This window comes from Carcharodon carcharias, chromosome 20 (assembly GCF_017639515.1).
Source record: "Carcharodon carcharias isolate sCarCar2 chromosome 20, sCarCar2.pri, whole genome shotgun sequence".
NCBI lineage: Eukaryota > Metazoa > Chordata > Chondrichthyes > Lamniformes > Lamnidae > Carcharodon > Carcharodon carcharias.
This window is the reverse complement of record NC_054486.1, coordinates 82,449,024-82,468,179: the sequence shown is the minus strand read 5'-3', so window position 1 is coordinate 82,468,179 and position 19,156 is coordinate 82,449,024. Positions and strand designations below refer to the sequence as shown.

The window sequence follows — 19,156 nt, the reverse complement described above, 5'->3', positions numbered from 1 at the left end:
AAATTAGAAGGAGATCACACCAGGCACTAATGGGCAGCAATCACGGTGGATACAGGGACATCACAGATGCCACCTTTTCTGGAGGACAAGGATGTATGTTAATTCTGTTGTAGAGAAGTCAGATGACAACTTTTTAAAGCTTGGTCCTGTGTGAAGCTTGAAGAATCTGACAAACCAAGTGTTTGGTGCAAAGGAGGGCCTGTCTGAAAGCTTACAGGTCGTGCTGAAGACCGGAGGTGCATAGGTCCTTCTGCTCAGAGCCCTCCTTGCTCTCTTGTTCCTCTCTCATGCAACAGCTGGTGATACTCTGCCTGTCCTCATCTCCACCTCCTCCAATTCCTCAAGTAGAACAAGGGGAACCTATAGCTCGGTGCCCATGACAAAACAGCAGAGCTCTAAGATACAGAGGGACCTGGGTGGCCTAGTGCATGAATCGCAAAAGGTTAATATGCAGCTGCAGCAGGTAATTAGGAAAGCTAATAGAATGTTTACATTTATTGCAAGGGGAATTGAATACAAAAATATAGAGCTTATGCTTCAGTTATACAGGCATTGGTGAGACCGCATCTGGAGTACTGTGTACAATATTGGTCTCCTTATTTAAGGAAAGATGTACATGCATTGGAAGCAGTTCAGAGAAGGTTTACTGGATTAATACCTGGAATGGGAGAGTTGTCTTATGAGGAAAGATTGGACAGGATAGGCTTGTATCTGCTGGAATTTAGTGGTGACTTGATTGAAACATAAGACACTGATGGATCTTGGCAGGGTGCATGTGGAAAGGATGTTTCCTGTTGAGGGAGAATCCTGAACTAGGCGTCACTGTTTAAAACTAAGGGGTCACCCATTTAAGACAGATGAGGAGAAATTTTTTCTCCTTATAGTGAACCTTTGGAACTCCCTTCCTCAAAAGGCGGTGGAAGCAGAGTCTTTGAATATTTTAAAGGCAGAGCTAGATAAATTCTTGATAAGCAAGGGAGTGAAAGGTTATCGGGGATAGGTGGGAATGTGGAGTTGAGGTTACAGTCAGGTCAGCTATGATCTTATTGAATGATGGAGCAGGCTTGAGGGGCCAAGTGGCCTACCCCTGTTCCTAATTCGCATGTTCGTAAACACTCCCTTTCTCCTGGTGACTCCTATAAGGTATCCAATGAAGAATAGTAGCGCAACACTCTTAGGTGAAGACCTGAGAGGATTTCCAGGAAAACTGTTGTTTAAGAGTTGGTGAAGTCGTGACAAAATATCCCTGAAAAGTTTCCAGTATGTTCCAGAAGTCCTCTTAAAACGAATGTAGTCAGTTGATCTCGATCAGTAAGTGAACATTGGAAGCCAAGCATAGCTTTAAGTAGCGCTCAGAATCCTGAACAACAATTTGCTTACTCCTGTTTAGCTGTTTGCTGTTGGAAGAGATTGTTAATTGATGCACTACTCTCAAAAATTCCTTGCAACCTCATTAATGAGTGCCAACAGGCAATTTAATTGTCAATCTCTGGGTGGCCTTCCATAGCCCACATTTCAACTCCTTTATAAAGAATGGCGCCTTGCATTAAATCCAGGTGAAACCAGTGGTGCAGCTCAATACCTCATTTTGGGCACCTTGGAGTTTCATTAACTCCTAAAGTATCTGGGGAGAATTGTTCTTGAAATGTCATACTGGTGGTTTCAAGACTGGGTATATTTTCGAGATAGGGTAAAGGAGTTCTATTCAGCATTTATGCAGACCTGGATGCAAGAAGAAAAAAAAGTACCAATTTTCAGGATTAATGTCCTTTCACCTAGGTGGAACAAAAATCTCACCAAATTACTGTTTCCAACTAGCCACACAGCTTTCCGTACATTTCATTTGAAATAAAACATACCGTGATTATAAGCAAGTCACTATCCAATGCACATTTTAGAGAGTACAGTACTCATCAGGAAAGGCTGGGCAGGCTAGGACTCTTTTCTCTAGAAAAGAGAACACCTGATTTAGATTCTGGAAGGGTTTGATGCTTCCATTTGTGGATGTGACAAGAACTAAGGGGCCATAAATATAAGATGGTCACCAATAAATCTAATAAGGAATTAAGGAGAAACTTCTTTACATAGATAGTGGTTAGAATGTGAGACGTTATCACAAGGATTGGGTGAGGTGAATAGCACAGATACATTTAAGGTGAAAATGGATAAGTACATTGAGGAGAAAGAAACAGAAAGGCATGCTGATGGGGTTAAATGAAGAAATTTGGAATGAAGCTCATCTGTAGTATAAGCAATAGTATGGATCTGTTAGGCTGAATGGCCTGTTTCTGTACTGTAAATACCTTGTAAAAGAAGTGGTAATTGAAGCTAAAACCTAATTCTCATCAAGCTACTACGTAATTCATTTGGTCATCAAAAAGTAGAGATTTTATTTCGAATTAAAATCTAAATAACTAGATTTGCACAATGTGATTGATATTTTCAATTAGAACGTCTGTAAATTTTGCAATACTTTGATTATAAAGTTATTGAAAACTGAATTTAAAGATTTCTGTAGTTGGTTAACCAATTTTTTTTATAAGGCTGGCATGAATTTGCAACCTTCCTCTCAATCCTTCAGATGACATCAGTTAAGGGCTGTAAGATTGTGTCTGAGTTTATATTGAGGGACATAACTCTTCAAGCAGGGAGGCAGCCATGGTGAGCAACTATATTTGAAACCCATTTTATCTAGTACATGTTACATTTATATTGTTGGAATTGGGGATTTTCCCGATTGATATCTCTTCTCACTCCATGTTTTTGTACTGCTAGTTCAGGGATGAAAGCCTCACAATCAACTTGAGACCTCTTTGAAGTTGTGTTTAAGTACTAGAATCAGAAAGGATTAGAATTGGGAAGGATACCATTCCCTACTTATCTTACTGGCAGTTGGCAGAAGACATTTACCTGACATGAAAGTCAAGAATTAATATTTCAAAATTCGGACTTCATAAACTGCCAGTGTCTATGAAACTGCATGTTTTGTGGGAAAAGAGAATATCTCCATTCAGGGCAGAATGATTTTCAACTTTTACTTGTGTGTTCTTTCTAGAGGTGTACCTTAGCTTGACAGTACTTCTCCCAAGAAAAATTACTTAGTCTATATAGGTTTATAATTATAATAAATACAACTAAAAGTCATTGATATTCTATGTAGCATTAATTCTGAAAACACAAGGCAAAAATACATTCTAGCAATTCACAGTACCTGGTGAAATCAGTTTGTGTTTCTTGCGTCACGAGTTTCTTTTTTGAGAGCTTTTTCTTCTTCACAGGAGTATAATACCTATAATGGGCCAAGGAAGACTGTGCTTCTTTCTTCAGAATGCGTGGAGTGAATTGTTGTCCATTTGTAAAATGATGAGCATGTTTCTCCAAAATATCGCCACTATATGTTTTTTGGCGTACATCCTGAAATGAATTACAACAACGCTGGCTATTTGCAAGGCTAGTTGATGAACGGCAAAAAGTTCTATAATGTTGTCTGGGAGATGTAGAGATCCTGGAGCTCAGGTCTGAGTAGCACCTACTGAACGTTTTCTGAGTAGTTTCCTTATTAATATTGGCAGTGGAAGGCAACACTGAAAAATTCCCTTTGGAAGTGACATAAGTTCGCTCAGGAGTCACGGAACCATTTGCTAAGTCTCTGGCATACTCATTGTTTTCTAGTATGGATGGATTCTGTCAATCAAAAATGAAAATGCAATGAGCATGTGAAAATGTTATTTATAGCTCCCCATATAGTGATGAGAAGAGGAGACAATACAGTTATCCTAAATGTTCAGGAAAATTTCAGTCTGTGCTAAAGCGTTCAATGTTTTGTAGCTGGTATAAGAAACATGAGTCAGGCCCATAGATAACTCCGGGACAGAAAGGATTGTTGCATACATTATTCTCACAGCAGTAATGGTCAACATCCCTTTAAGTGAATACTAAGCTAGCACCAACACTTATACCAAGGATTTTTGAAGATGTACACATTTAGGCAACAGCCAACATCAAAAGACCATGATATTAGCTAGTTACCTGATATCCAGTCATAAGTGCTCAGGTCAAAATGCAATCCCAGGCAATATAGGAGGATTGAGGATCCCCTTCCGGTACGTGTGGTTTTACTGTAATCTTTTCAACACTTATAAGCAGGTTGTTCACTCTTTGAAGTTGTGGACAAGGAAGAATTAGATACTTTTAATGATTATATGTTATTGGAAATGCCCAACATTTATAAATTTGAATCTATCAAATCAAGTTCTAAGGCAACTGAGACACTGCTCAATTTAGAAAAGGGCGTTGACTGATACACGTTTAACTGAGAATTTTCATTCAGGAAAATAAACCATAGTCCAATTAATGAGTAAAAAACTTTTAAAGCATTCAAAATGGCAATTAATTCACTTTGAATATTTTTTCAAAGGTTGAGAACAGGGACAGGTCTGGGCATCTCATGTGAATCGACATTCTCAGCAGTCACGCTGTTGAAATCAAAGCACTACTCAAAACTGCTGGACAACAACTTAGAAATTGCAAACTTTAGTAAAAGAACAATTGCAAACTTGAACTGTAATGAATGGTGGTAGATGTTTGTCAGGTAAATATACGCATCACGTATGTTTACCTGAATAAGACATTGCTACTAAAGTTATTGTATATAGCTCTAATGGTGTCACATAGCCATGCCTGTGGAAAATCAGGAATTTCTATTGGACAACACTGACATAATGCCTTTAATATACAAAAATGTCACAAGAGGCATAATCAAAAAATAGAAACCTACTTCCCCAGTATTTCTTACTTGCAAACAATTTTTTTGGCCAAAATAGTGGTTTTTAAGGTGGGTCTGGAAGAAGAACAAGGAAGTAAAGTGGGTCACAGGTTTAGGGAAGGATTCCAAAGTACTGGGTCAAGATGGATGAAGCTACAGCCACCAATGGTTGGGCAAAGGAAGAGGGGAATGCTTATGGCCAGAGTAAGAGAAATGCAGAGTTTGTGGGGAGGGATGTTGCTTGTGGGGTTGGAAGCGGTTACTGAATTAGGGAGGGGTAAAGCCATGAAAGGATTTAAACATGAAAATTTTAAAATGGAGGCATTGAGGGATTTGGAGTCAATGCATGTTAGCAAGATACGATATGAAAGTAGAGTTTTAAAAGACCTAAAGTTTATGGAAGGTGGAAGATAGGAGACTAGCCAGGAGAGCATTGGCAGTCATGCTTTGAGTTAAAGAAGATATGGATGGGGATTTCAGCAGGAGATGAGCTGAGATAGGGGCAAAGGCAGGTGGTGTCTTTGTGGCGCAAAGGGTTTGAGGAAGAAAGCTCAGCTTGGGGTGGAAAAAGTCACCGAGTCACCAAACAGTCTGTTTCAGGCTGAGAGAGTGGCCAGGGAGAGGGATGGAATTAGCAGCAAGGTTACAGATTTTGCAGCAGGGCCTGAAGACAGTGGCTTTGGGCTTCCCAGCATTTAAATGGAAGAAAGTGGAATTCATCCAAGATTGATGTTGTACAAGCTTTCTGGCAATTAAAGAGGATCAAGACGTGTTTTTTTAATATTCATTCATGGAATGTGCATATCGCTGGCTAGGCCAGCATTTATTACCCATCCCTAACTGCCCTTGGGCATTTAAGAACCAGCCACATTGCTGTGGTTCTGGAGTCACATGTAGGCCAGATCAGGTAAGGACAGCAGATTTCCTTCCTTAAAGGTAGTGGAGCAGTAGATCTGAATTCTGTCAGCATGTATGTACAGAATGGGTTGAGGACAACAGCAGAACAAAATTTTAAATGAAACAAAACTTCAGAAGCTGCTGGATGACATTGTATACATCTTCCAATCATAACCAGTTTATAAGCTACTTCAGAGGAAAAATTCTGTGCAACTCAGGCAGCTTGTGACTGTGTTCAGTGCTTGGGAATACCACTCACTTGTAGATACCAGTTAATTCAAAAAAACTTTCATGATAGGAAGTTATTTTCTTCCTATGCTTGGGTAAAGGAACTGATTAGGAAAAGGTCCCTTTTAACGAAATTATAAAGTGAAGAGGTAAAGAAAATCAAATCAGAGCTTACAAATAGGAAGATCATGAAGGATTCTCAAAATACATGCCAATTTTGACTGAACAGATGGTATAGGGTAATCACAGTATTCCGTCATGTTAAGTTAATAAGGCACATAAGGTGTGTTCCAAGTGATGGGTGAAATGACTTCTGCTCTCAAGCTTTTATACACCAAAGATGAATTCAGAGGTCACATGACTATGGCAAGCTTATGACCACATTGCACAAAGGCACTTCTCCAAACATCCCCCTTTTCATAAAAACAAAAACCTTTGTACACTATCATTTGCAGTTGCAAGTCAGGCACATACATGGTCTACAATGAAAATCATCACACATGCACAGAAAACTGATAATTCTAGTCTGACTGACTTTAATCTGTCCCTTCGCATGCATTACACCCATAATTCTTTAAGCGCTCAGGTCTTCTAATGGTAAATGTGTGGTTTGTTATTGGCCGTTTGTCTGCTTGTCCTTGGGGCAGTTGCCTCTCTGGGGAATTTCGCTGTTGTAATTATTGCTGCTGTTCTGTTGTCTTTGTTGGGGAACAGTTAACCTCTAGAACTATGGTTGTTCAGCTCCTTGTGTCACGACTCACTGGGGATAGTGTGCAGCAATATCAAGCCCCACTGCTTCCCGAGCCATGACAAACGTGAAGAGTCTGATCAACCCACCTAATTGTTTAATTTAGATTAACAGAATACAAGCACCAGGTTTGTAAATGTAATAAGTAAATAACTATAACGGAGCTATTCTGTTGCACTGCTCTTACACAAACCCCAGTCACCTGGTCAGGAGCCAATTAAAACGTAGTAGCCAGGCAGTTCCCCATTAGACCGGACTCCTCCTCTGCACCATCCTGTCTTTCATGGCATACTGTGTTCCAGGACAGCAACATTATATATCCCTCACCCTGTTCAAGTGAACGTTTTTCAAACTGTAGCCATTGTAATTTTAATCCACAGTCTAACAGAAATAAAAGATATGTTCTTTACACTTGTGTAATTGGTGAACTCACATCTTCCTCATTAGCTGTCTGCTGTGAAGGGGCAGCTTCTCCAGTTGTACGTTTATATCTGCAGTTATGACGTTCATTTTCACCATGTATGCTAGAGGTGACAAATTCTCTACATGGGTTGCAAGTTGCCAAGTGGGCTGGCTTTTGTTGAGAGCACTGAATGTTTGCACTCTGACTGGCTCTCCAATTATCAGCTGTGGCAAAGATTTGGCCACTTTATCAAAATGAAATTTGGCTTTTGGTCATTTTACTTTGATTCTGTCACTTATGCCTGTTAACGCTTCTGGCTTCAGTGGTGCTTTGGCTATTGGAAGAGTAGTTTGGATGCGGTGTGGCATTAGTCACTGAACTGGGTTACGTTCCGTGCCCTCAGTGGGTGTATTGCCCTGCACACATCTTTGCTGGATCTACTCAGTTTTTTAGATAATCCCTTTGGCAAGTTTCACTGCTGCCTCAGCCTTTCCATTTGACTGGCGAGAGTGTGGAGATGATGTGTAGTGCTGAATTTTGCAATCATTTACAAAGTGTCTGAATTCTTCACTTGTGAACTGAGGCCATTGTTGCTCATCACAATGTCAGGAATTCCATAACAACTGAAGTGTGCTTTCAGGCATTCTACGATCTCATTGGTGGTTGTTGACCAGCTTGTCTAACTTCCAGTACTGTGAAAAGATAGTCAGTTCCAAGCTCCGTTTATGGTCTGTCTGGGATGTCATGACTCATGAGCAGCTCTTTAGCTTGCTTAACCTCATGTTCACTACAAGCACTGCACTGATTGATATGGTCCTTGATCTCATTGCTCATGTTTGGTCAGTAGGGCATGTCTCTTGCCTTACTCAGACTAGACCCAATTCCTTGGTGGCTTGCATTCTTGCGCTTCAACATCTCTTTCCTCATCTCCTTCAGGATGATGACTCTAGTCCCTATGTACAATATGCCACCTTGGACAGCCACTTCATCCCTGTGTGCCCAATGTTCTCTTAAAACAATGTGTGTGTCCTTGATAGTTTCTGGCCATCCTTCTATCACTACTTCCTGCAGCACTTGGAGTTGTGACTTGTTGTGTAGTTTGCTTGGTCTGAGCAAGATGCTTGTCTGTCAGGTTCAATGTCTCTGCTGGATTGATGACTTCTGGAGTATGTTGTGCTGTTGCTTCTCGTTGAATCTGGAAGATTTCACACTCTGTACTAGCATCAGCAACTTTCTTCAAAGGGAGTGCAGCTCTTGACAGTATGCCGGCAATGTGCATCTGCTTCCCCTGCTTGTATTTCACTTCCAAATGATATCTCTGCAAACAAAGTAACATCCTTTGCAGATGCTTTGGAGCAGATAGAAGTGGTTTGAGAAGGATGCTTTGAAGCAGCTTGTGGACACACCATACCAACACTTTGTCTCTCCAAAAGAGGTACTGATTAAAATGTTCACAAGCAAAAACAAGAGCCAGGCACTCTTTCTCAATCTGCGTGTAGCATTGTTCAGTCTGCTTTAATCCTGTGGACGCAAACGCAACTGCTTGTCCTTGCTGCATGAGGAAGTCCTGTCTCATTGACATCACACAGCAGGGCAACCTCATCATTAACATCGTAATACCCCAGCACCGACATTGTTGTCACTAGTTGTTTGATGCGAGTGAATGCTGCTTCTTGTTCTGTGCCCGATTACCACTGAATATCCTTTGCAGTGAACTTACATAGAGGTTCACACTCCAATGAGAAATTCAGCAAGAGGTTTGTTAGGTAGTTCACAAATCCAACAAATTGTTGCACCGCCTTCACATCTGTTGGTTGCTGCACCTCTGCTACAGCTCTCACGTTATCAGGATCAGGGTGAACTCCTTTTGCTGTCAGTACATGACCTATGTAGTTAACTCCAGTTATCTTCAGTTGCAGTTCCTTCTTATTCAGCTTCAGGTTCATCCTGTGAGTTCCCTCTAGCAGTCTCACTAGATTCTGAACATGGTCTGCAATGGCTTCTTCCATCGTATTTCCACATCCATAGACTAGCAGATCATCCATGATCACTTCCACTCCTGGAAGACCATTGATTATCTCATGCTGTCAGCCTTGATAGACTTCCAGAGCAGTAGAAATGCCACATGGTGTGTGCAAGCAACTGTACCTCCCAGAAGGCATCATAGTCAGAAACTGTTGCTTTCATCCAACTTCATTTGCCAGTATCCAACCTTCACATCTAGAGTAGGAAAGACCTTTGCCTTGGAAAGTTGTGGCAAAATGTTTTCCAAAGGTTGGCATGGGGTAGTGAGATCTCTTCAAAGCTTTATTGAGGTCCTTTGGATCTATGCACACACTCAGCTTTCCAGGTTGTTTCACTAGTACCGTGATGACAATCCAGTCTGTAGCAGTTATCAGTTTCTTGATTGCTCCCATCTTTTCAAGCTCCTCTATCTTGTCTTTCAGGCTGGACTTGAGAGCAGCTAGAACACTCCTCAGAAAATGTTGAATGGTCGCATACTCTCATATACTTCAAGATGATATTCACCAAGATCACATCCAAAAGCCATAGAAACATCTTTGTAATTTTTTTAGGATTTGTTCAGCAATCAATGGTTTTGTGCCCTGCAAAATGCTGCGAACCTCTTCTGGTACATGGAGAGTTACCAGTCCAAGCTTTTGACTTGTTTCAACTGAGATGAGTAGATTTTGCTTTGTGTCTACTATTTAGAACTGTAAATCTTCTTTCTTCCCGTTGCATTGGGCTTTCAGCTTAGTTTGCCCTCTTGGGGTGTGCAGTGTTCCATCATATAGCTTCAACTTTACCTCTGATGGCTTCATTTTTGGGTCACCATCTTGAGCAGCTTCACACAAGTTTGTGAAGCTCATGATGTTGCACGTAGCACCAGTGCCTATCTGACACTTCATATTAACTTGATACTCTCCTTCTGCAGTTATTTTCCAATAGTTACAAACCATTTTTTTCCTTGAGACTTGAGGGTGCCAACCTGTTTTGGGGTATAGAGTGGTTTGTCAGGTTCATTGTCCAACATCTCTGCAGCAACCATCTTTATAGGCTTGTTTTTCTTCTTTATAGCAAAAAAACTTGTGTGCAAAGTGATACAGCTTCTTGCAATTAGAGCACTGCTTTCCCCATGCTTTTCTTTTCTTTTGTGTGGTGTCCTCTGCAGTATTTGGATCCAGTCCTCTGACCCTGATCTTTCTGCTGGCCGCTCCACAAATTGTTCTGCCTTCTCTCCATTGTTTTGTGCTTGGATTTATGTTTCTACCATTCTCCAGGTCTAGAGTAGTTAAAAATATAAAACAGAAGTGTGCAAAGCCTCATCAGTTCTCTCATCAATACTCTGCAGCTGATGAGTGAAGGCTTCAGAGGTTCTGCATGTTAATAGCTTTCTTGAGAGTAAGCTTCTCTTCACTCAGCACACGTGCTCTCATGGCAGGATCTCTTGGTCCTAAGGCAATCCTATCTCTGATCAGATCATCCTTCAGTTGCCCAAACTCAAGATCCAGGCTAGACATCTCAGTACACTCACATACTGACAAATGTTCTCCCCCTCTTCCTTAGCTCTGATGTTGAAAATGTAGCATTCATAAGTAACAAAGTAACATTAGTAATGGGCTCAAAGTGGGTCCTTAAGGCCTCCAACATTTCACAAGACTGGCTTTTCTGCTCCTCAGTGAGGTCTAGGGTGCAATAAAGCTTGTAGCACTCTTTCCCCAGCACTGTTAAGAGTTGCTACTCTTATTTTTTCAAGTTTCTTGTTTAATCCTGTAGCAATTTCATAGTTTTTCCACTGAGACTGGAACATTTTCCAGGTTATTTTCAAATCAGCCTTCATCTACATAGCAGCAGATACTGGAAAAGTCAAAGCCATTCTGACTTACCCAGTCACCAATGACCAGTACAAAGTTGCAGACTGAAGTTTTAATGATTCTCTGCCGTTTCTTACAGCCGCTGGCTCTCTTACAGCTATTAAAGCCCACTCAATTTCAGCTGCACACTCCTGATTATTTATTGCTAATTTTAAATCCCTTCTCAGGTTTCCTATGTGGACACTTTTCCAGCCAGTGAAAATGTTGCAGTGTATCTGAACTGATCATTAAACAGCAATTGTTGCATCAGAACGTATAAGAAAAAGACACCACATTCATCACAGATGAATACCATTCTCCAAGTCTTCAGTAGTTAGAAACATAAATTAGCAAGGATCAAAAAAGGGGAAATTTATGCAGGACCTTAAAAAAAAATTATTCACTGGCTGTGGGCATTGCCAGCAAGGCCAGCATTTATTGCCCATCCCTAATTAACCTTGAAAAGGTGAAAGTGAGGGTGCCTTCTTCAAATGTTGCAGCCCATGTTGTGTAGGTAGACCCCAGTGCTATTAAAGAGGGAGGTGCAGGATATTGACCCAGTGAGATTGAAGGAATGGCAATATATTCCCAAGTCAGGATGGTATGTGGCTTAGAAAGAACTTGCAGATGATGGTGTTCCTATGAGCCTGCTATGCTTGTTCTTCTAGACGATGGAGGTCAGTGGTCATAGGAGGTACAAGAGTGCATTTTGTAGATAGTGTCACTGCAGCCATGATGTGCTAGTGCTGGAGGGAATGAATTTTTAAGGTGGTGGATAGGTGGCTTTGTCCTGGATGGTGTTCAGTTTCTTGAGTATTGTTGGAGCTGTTCTCAATCAGGCAAGTGGAGTGTGTTCCATCACACTCCTGACTTATGCCTTAAAGATGGTGGAAAAGGAGTCAGGAGGTGAATCACTTGCTGCAGAATACCCAGACTCTGACCTGATCTAGACACAGTATTTATGTGGCTGGACTAAGTTAGTTCCTGTCAATGCTGACTACTCCACCTCCCTGCACAGGTTGACAATGGTGGGGGATTCAGCAATGATAATGCTGTTGAAGGTCAAGGGATAGTGGTTAGGCTCTCTGGTGGAGATGGTCCTTGCCTGAGATGTATGTGGTGCTAATGTTACTTGTCACTTGTCCAGGTCTTGTTGTAAATGGGCGCAAACTGCATTACCTGAGGAGTTGTGAATGGAATTAAACACTGTGCAATCATTCCAATGGACATTTCCACTTCTGACCTTATGATAGAGGGAAGGTCATTGATGAAGCAGCTGAAGATGGTTCAATGATGGACACTGCCCTGAGGAACTGTGATGCCCTGCAGCTGAGAAGGCTGGCCTCCAACAAACATCTTCCTTTGTGCTAGGTATGGCTCCTTCCAGTGGAGAGTTTCCCCACGATTCACACTGACTTCAATTTTGCTAGAGTTCCTTGATGCTACACCTGGTCACATGCTACCTTGGGCCTAAATTTTACCCTTGGCGGGAGCGTGGGCTTGCATCCAGTCAGGAAATGGGCTGCTGCCTGCGATCGGCCCTAGGGTGCGATTTCATGCTGGCTGGCCAATTAAGGCTCGCCCAGCGCGAAACACATCTTCCCAATGGCTGGGAAGGGCTGGGCGGGGGCCTGTCGGCTGCTGGGTCCAATGGCGACCCAGCGGGCAGTTTAAAAATGGCACAGGCAGCTCCTTGAAGGCTGCCAGGGAAGAACATATTTGCAACGTTCTGAAGACTGAAGTTATGGCCTCAAGTGCTAGAGACGCCAGGCAAGAGAGCAAGTCGGCTGGTCATTCAGTCCTCCGGTTTTCAGACGAGTGCGTCGCGGTCCTCCTGCAGGAGGCGGCTGACAGGAGGGACACCTTCATCCTCAGAGATGGAAGGAGGAGGCCACCACACCAGACAAAAAGAGCTTGGGAGGAGGTGGCAGCCCGGGTCAGCAGCCATGATGTTGTGCAGTGCACGTGGGTGCAATGCCCCAAAAGGTTTAACGACCTGCTGGGCTCAGCAAGGTTGGGTACTGTGTTGACAAGGATCAGTATGTTGAAGTGTTAAGGTCCGGTCTTCCCCCTGTGGAGCTCAGGGATGTTAAAATCTGAGTGCCAACTGTCAATGAAGCCAGAGCTGGCCAAAGGGGTGAGCCCTGGCTACTTGGACTGAGGGCCTTGCGGCTTGAGGGCTATGATTCCGATGTGCCCTGCAAGGTATTCCTCAGGTGGAGTTGGCCAGGCTGCAATGGCGCTGAAGGTAGAGAGGCTCCTCTGCCCTTTCAGGAGAAAATGACTCATAACAAAATTGAGAGGTTGCGGACAGGCGGAAGCCCCCTAAACCTCCTAATCCTAACCAGATTTGAGCAGGACGCATTGGTGCTGGAGAGGCACCACACAGGTCAGCCGGTCACGGAGAGGCTGGGATGTCAGGTGAAGGTAAGAGTGCACAGAGGTGAGAGTTTCCGATGGTGCAAATATTCTTGTATAGTCAAAACTGGATTCCCATTGATCATTGAAAGACAATGGCACCATGATGCAGATCTCCATTGTCTCACTAGGGTGCCTGGCATGCACAATGACAATGTGATGACTTAAACTAATGACATGTCTTTGTTCTCCCTTAGATCCTCCAGCTTACACTCAATCTCAGGACTCTGGAGAGCCACCCCTGACATCAATGCACTGACGGGTTTCACACACACCTGTGTCACACCTGCTCTCTGAACCAGGCACCAGAAGATACCAGCACCTGGGTGGGTATTAGATCTTTGGCTAGAATGTCGATGCACAGCGGTGAGGGAACTTCACACTCACTTGAGGAGCTGGCGGAGACAGAGTGCCCAGGGCACCGGCAGTCGGAGGACTGTTGGAGACCAGGACAATGCTAAGTCAAAGGCAGATGATGAACCTGCGGAGTCATCCATTAAGTGGCGGATGCTGAATGTCCGGGGTGGGGAGGGGGGGACACATCCGGCGGAGATCCAAAAGGGTAAGCTGGCCATGGTCTCTGTTGTGGAGAAGCCCAAGTGGAGCATAAGCACTGCATTGACCCTCTTGGCCAAGCGCACTGCCTCCTCCATTGAAAGAGTGGTGACTCTCATGGAGGGGCAGCTCCAGGGACAGAATTAGGTGTTCCTGGGGTTGCGTTAGGACCTGCAAGCCCTCACAGAGGCAATGATCTCAGGTGGTCAGTACCAGTCTGGGAGATGGATGAGGCACCCAGTATCCCCAGTTAGGTGCCTGTCCATCAATGGCGCGCAGGGAAGTCTAGAGCGACCTCCCGTTAGCACACAAGTTGCCTGTTGTGTCTGCGGGCTCCTCTCCAGGAGCTCTGGATGATGGCAGGAGCTCCTCTGCCCCTCTGCGAGAGGCTGTGGCATCTGATCAGACTGAAATTACTGGAGAGATGCCAGCCGAGGCACTCAGCCAACACAGGCTCCACTGGCCAGAGGATGACTGCCAAGATCATCAAGGCCAACAAGACACCAGAGTCTGCAGGCTGCCACCAATTTGGCTGCCATCCTCTTCCTCCAGTGAGTCCCTCCTTGCCACTGCCAGATTGAGGAGAGTGCAGCATGCAACCACTATCAGTTACACCCGCTCTGGGCGTTATTGTAGTGTTCCTACTGAATGGTCCAGGCATCGGAAGCGCATCTTCGGAAGACCTATGGTCTTCTCTAACACTGCCCCCCTTGAGGAGGCATGACTTCTTTATAACGCCTATGATCTTGGGTGGTGGAGAGGCGTCATAAGCCACCTTTTCAATGGATAGCCCTTGTCACCCAGCAGCCATCCATCCAGTCGGGCTGAAGCACTGAATAGCCTCGGCACTTGGGAGTGTCTGAGTATATAAGCGTCATGGGAGCTGCCAGGTACCGTGCACAGACTTGCAGAATCTGCGACCTGTGGTCACACACTATCTGGACGTTCATGGAGACAAATCCTTTCCTGTTGATGAATGCACCTGGTTGACCCACTGGCGCCTTGATGGCCACATGTGTGTAGTTGATTGCACCCTGGATGCGGGGGGAGCCAGCAATTGCTGCAAACCCTCTGGTTCTCTCAGCCTGGCTTGCCTCATCTGTATGGAAATGAATAAATGTCATTACCCGCCTGAACAGAGTTTCTGTCACCAACTTGACGTAACCGTGGACAGCTGATTGGGAGACTCCACAAAGATCTCCCACTGACCCTTGGAAAGAGCCGGAGGCATAGAAGTGGAGGGCCACTGTGACTTTCAGAGCCACTGGCCAGTTGGAGGTGATCTCAGACTCAATCATCTGACAATAGGAGGTCACAGTCTCCCTGGAGAGGCAGAGCTTCCTTCGGCACTGCACCTCAGACATACTGAGGTAGCTGCATCGCTGCCTGTAAACCCTGGCTGTAGGATAGTGCCATTTCTACGGCCCCTTCTGCCTTGGACTACCTGCTGGCCCTGCGCCCCTTGTGCCCGCGCCTCTCCTCCCACAGGTCGCTGCCATGGAAGCTGCAATGGGACATGTGGCTTCCTCTCCCCTCTCTTCCTCTGCGCGCCCGCCCGTGAGGTGTAAAATTCTGCCCTTGATGTCAAAGGCAGTCACTCTCACCTCAGCTCTGGAATTCAGCTGTTTTGTCCATGTTTGGATCAATGCTGCATTGAAGTCTGGAGTTGAGTGGTCCTGGCAGAACCCAAGCAGAGCAATGGTAAGCAGTTCATTGGTGAGAAAGAGCCACTCAATATCACTGTCATCAGCAGCTTCCATCATTTTGCTGACAATTGAGAATAGACTGATGGGGAGGTAACTGGCCAAAATAGATTTGTCTGCTTTTTCTGGACTGGATATACCTGGGCAATTTTCCACTTTGTCAGGTAGAAACCAGCATTACTTATTTGAACAGTTTGGCTAGAGGTGCAGCTAGTTCTGGAGTATTAATCTTTAGCACTATGGCCAGGATGCAGTTGGGACCCATGGCCTTTGCAATATCCAGTGCACTCAGCTATTTTTGGATCTGATGTGGAATGAATCGAGTTGGCTGAAGACAGGCTTCTGTTATGGTGGGGACATCAGAAGGAAGTGGATTTGAATCATTCACTCAGCACTTCTGGCTGAAGAGCACTGCAAGTGCTTCAGCCTTGCCTTTTGCTCTCACATGCTAGGCTTTGGCATCATGGAGGATGGGTGATGTTCATTCAGCCTCCTCCTCCCGTTAGTTGTTTAATTGAACGCCACCATTCATGACATGATGTGACAAAGAAGAATATTAGTTGTACTGTATGTAGCAAGTTAGTTATTAAGGTGTTTACAATGTGATATTTTGATGCTGTAGAAAATTATTACTTCAGTTTTAGTGTAATGAAGAGAGTCATGTGATTTGCTACGCGTTCAGCTCGACAACAAGCCTGTAAAACTTGGTTACTATGGAGGTCGGGGGCCCAGGTTGTGTGCTAATGAAATGCACGTGTCAGGTTTAACACCTGAAAATAAAAGCAAAAGTAGATGTTCTTATTATTGCAGACTTTCTGTCTCAGACTTTGAACGGGAACAGAGAGAGACAGAGAGTTAGCTACCAATTGGAATGCTAATGACAGCTGGTCCTCTAGTCAAGGAGAGGGGACCGGAAGAAATTTAAGAATTCTGAAGTATTCATCGTGGCATGGTCGGGGGAAGGAATGATCAGGGTGAGCGACTGCTGGAGGTCGGTTCAGGATTTCATGGAAGACTGAGGCCTCAACAGTTGCAGAACATTACAACTTGGTGAAACAGGGAGAAGTGAACACATTGGAAGTAACTTTGGACTGTTTCCTGAAAAAACTGTAATTCTATGGAGAGCGTGCTGTAATACAAGCATCGTGAGGTTATCAGTTACGTTAAGATATAATAAGGGTTATCCTTTCTGTGTAGTTGCCTACTAGGTAATTGCTTTTAGTTTGTTTGTTACAGTGAAAGTCCTAAAACTTAAATGAATTGCACAACAAGATTTTAAATTGATCACAGGGATCATAACTATCAGCCACAATCACATTGAATGATACAGCAGGCTTGAGGGGCCATAAGGTCTACTCCTGCTCCAACTTCTTATGTCCTTATGTTCTGTACGAGAAGGATGGAAGCCTTTGTCTTTGGCCTCTTCCATGACCTTCATTCCCTTCCTGCTAACTTCATTCTCTTGCCCACTCTCTCAGGCTGAATAAAACGTTCAAAACCTTGGCATCCTGTTCAATTCTGACATGAGTTTTGAACTCCACATACTCATTGCTCACCAAGACAAATTACTTCTGCTATACAACATTGCTCATCTCAGCCTCAGTGCTGCTGAAACTTGTGTATTTCCAGACTTAACTATATCAATTGTCTCCTTCCTGGCCTCCGATCCTTCTCCAATAATAACGTATGTATACGTAGCACCTAAGACACAGAAAAAGGCATCAAACATCTGCTGTACTTATCCTTCCACATGCTAAGTACTGTTTTGCCATCACCTCCAATTGTGGCTATCGAAAATGCCTCCCATCCCTAAAGCATTGAAATTAAAATACTTGCCTACAAATACCTTCATGATCTCATTCTACCCTAACTCTTTAATATCCTCGAGGCTTATATCTGCTCCAAAAAGTTCCACTGCTCTGAATTCTGGCCTCAAGTGCACCCTTCCCTCCCCCTGCTTTCATCCCACCTTATGGCAGTACCTGTGACAGCCTTAGTCTTATTTTCTGGAGGTTCCTCCCTAAATCTCTCAGCTTAATACCTCTTCCTCAGATTTTAAAAACATTCTCAAAACACAGCTATTCAACCAAGTTATCTTCATCCTTCCTCATCTTTGCCTTCCTGTCCTGGCTTTGTTTCGCTTACACTTACTTGTGAAGCACTTTGGACTGATTCTCTAAGTTACAAGGCTGTAGTTGTTCAAAAGTAAAGTTTAAAGACATGTTTTAAAGTCAGGGAGAGCTGTCGCAAGCAAAGGGATTCAGCAAGGGAGTTACATAAGTAGAGCTGAATATATCACATCACCAGTGGGAGAGTAAAAGAGTGGGATGCTTGGGAAGCTGGAATTACATGACCAAAGGGCACAGGTGGAACTGCAGAACTGAGGCGATTGAAGAGGTAATGTGGGATGAGGCTTCTGGACAACAGGACCCCAGGTTTATTTTTCATTTTACTAAATCTATCCGTCTTCCAACTTTCAAGTACTGAATTATGATGTGAACAGATTTTGGCAAACTCAAGGGGAGTTAGTACTTATAAAAAAAATTTTTAAAAACTTTAATTCTATATGGATGCCTATTGGCCTGTAAAAAAAAATCATAACTCTGAAGGATTGATTAACATTTGTCATCAGTAAACATACCTGGATAGATTCTGTTACGGTTAATCTTCCACTGCTACCAGAGCTGGACCAAGATTCCGATCTGGCTGAGATGAATCCCTTTTGATACTTAGTTTGTAGATTTTGCTTCTTCAATTGGTCTTTGTCTTAAGAAACAAAGCAATTTAAGGTCAAATTTATGCTTTGCTAAGTTTACATTTTCACTTCAAAAATGCTTGATAGAGATGTAAATTTAGAGTAAAATCTGATGTACTGTGCCAGCCAAATTACTTGACTTTTTCACCTCCTAGAGAGACCAGCTATGTTTTGTTGGCTTTAGCTGTCACAGTGACAGTACCATAGAATTGTATGACATCATATTTGCGCCAGTGAACAAACTTAAATGTATGCAGCCAGGGTAAATGGACCACATATACTAGGTACTCAAACATCCTTTGAAACTCAAGGGCACCACGGTATATGTGAAGGCACGCACAAATGGCAATTCCTGCACAAATGAATTTCAGAAAAGGTTCTGGAGAAAATTAAGCATTGCTGACCAGCTGAAGCAACACTTTGTGAAAGCAAGCAATGCAGAGGTAGAAATATGTCTTGGCAGTGACACAAAATGAGCAGTATCGTATCACCACCATATGCGTTACCTGATATTTAATTTCATTGAATACAATAGAACTGAATATCCTGTGCTGCATATAAAGGGCATCCAGTCAGATGTCACTCATTTTGTGTCATCACCCAAGTCAAATTTCTATCCAATAGTGTTTAACATGTTGCTATAGACAGCAATGGCATAACACTTCTGCATATTTCAATTCCTAGGAAAAGCCCAACATACCAATTTTCCTCAAAATATTTAAACCTTTCTGATATTCACTATAAACAACCAAACACTTTTGGATTCTAAATGCTAGTGTACAAAGGGTACAGATTGAAGGCTTACGGCACACAAGTAAATGAACTGTTGT

At 43.3% G+C, this 19,156-nt stretch overlaps 1 protein-coding gene across 2 annotated transcripts in view; it reads right to left on the bottom strand.

Moving 5' to 3' along the window:
* Window positions 1-19,156, bottom strand: part of spata7 (spermatogenesis associated 7) — a 101,430-nt gene that overhangs the window by 29,665 nt on the left and 52,609 nt on the right. For both annotated transcript variants that reach the window (XM_041213833.1, XM_041213835.1), the window contains exons 4-5: window positions 18,213-18,337; window positions 3,212-3,684 (exon numbers count right to left, since the gene is read on the bottom strand). In XM_041213833.1, coding sequence (XP_041069767.1) covers window positions 3,212-3,684; window positions 18,213-18,337 — 598 coding nt within the window. The remainder of the gene's footprint in view (window positions 1-3,211; window positions 3,685-18,212; window positions 18,338-19,156) is intronic.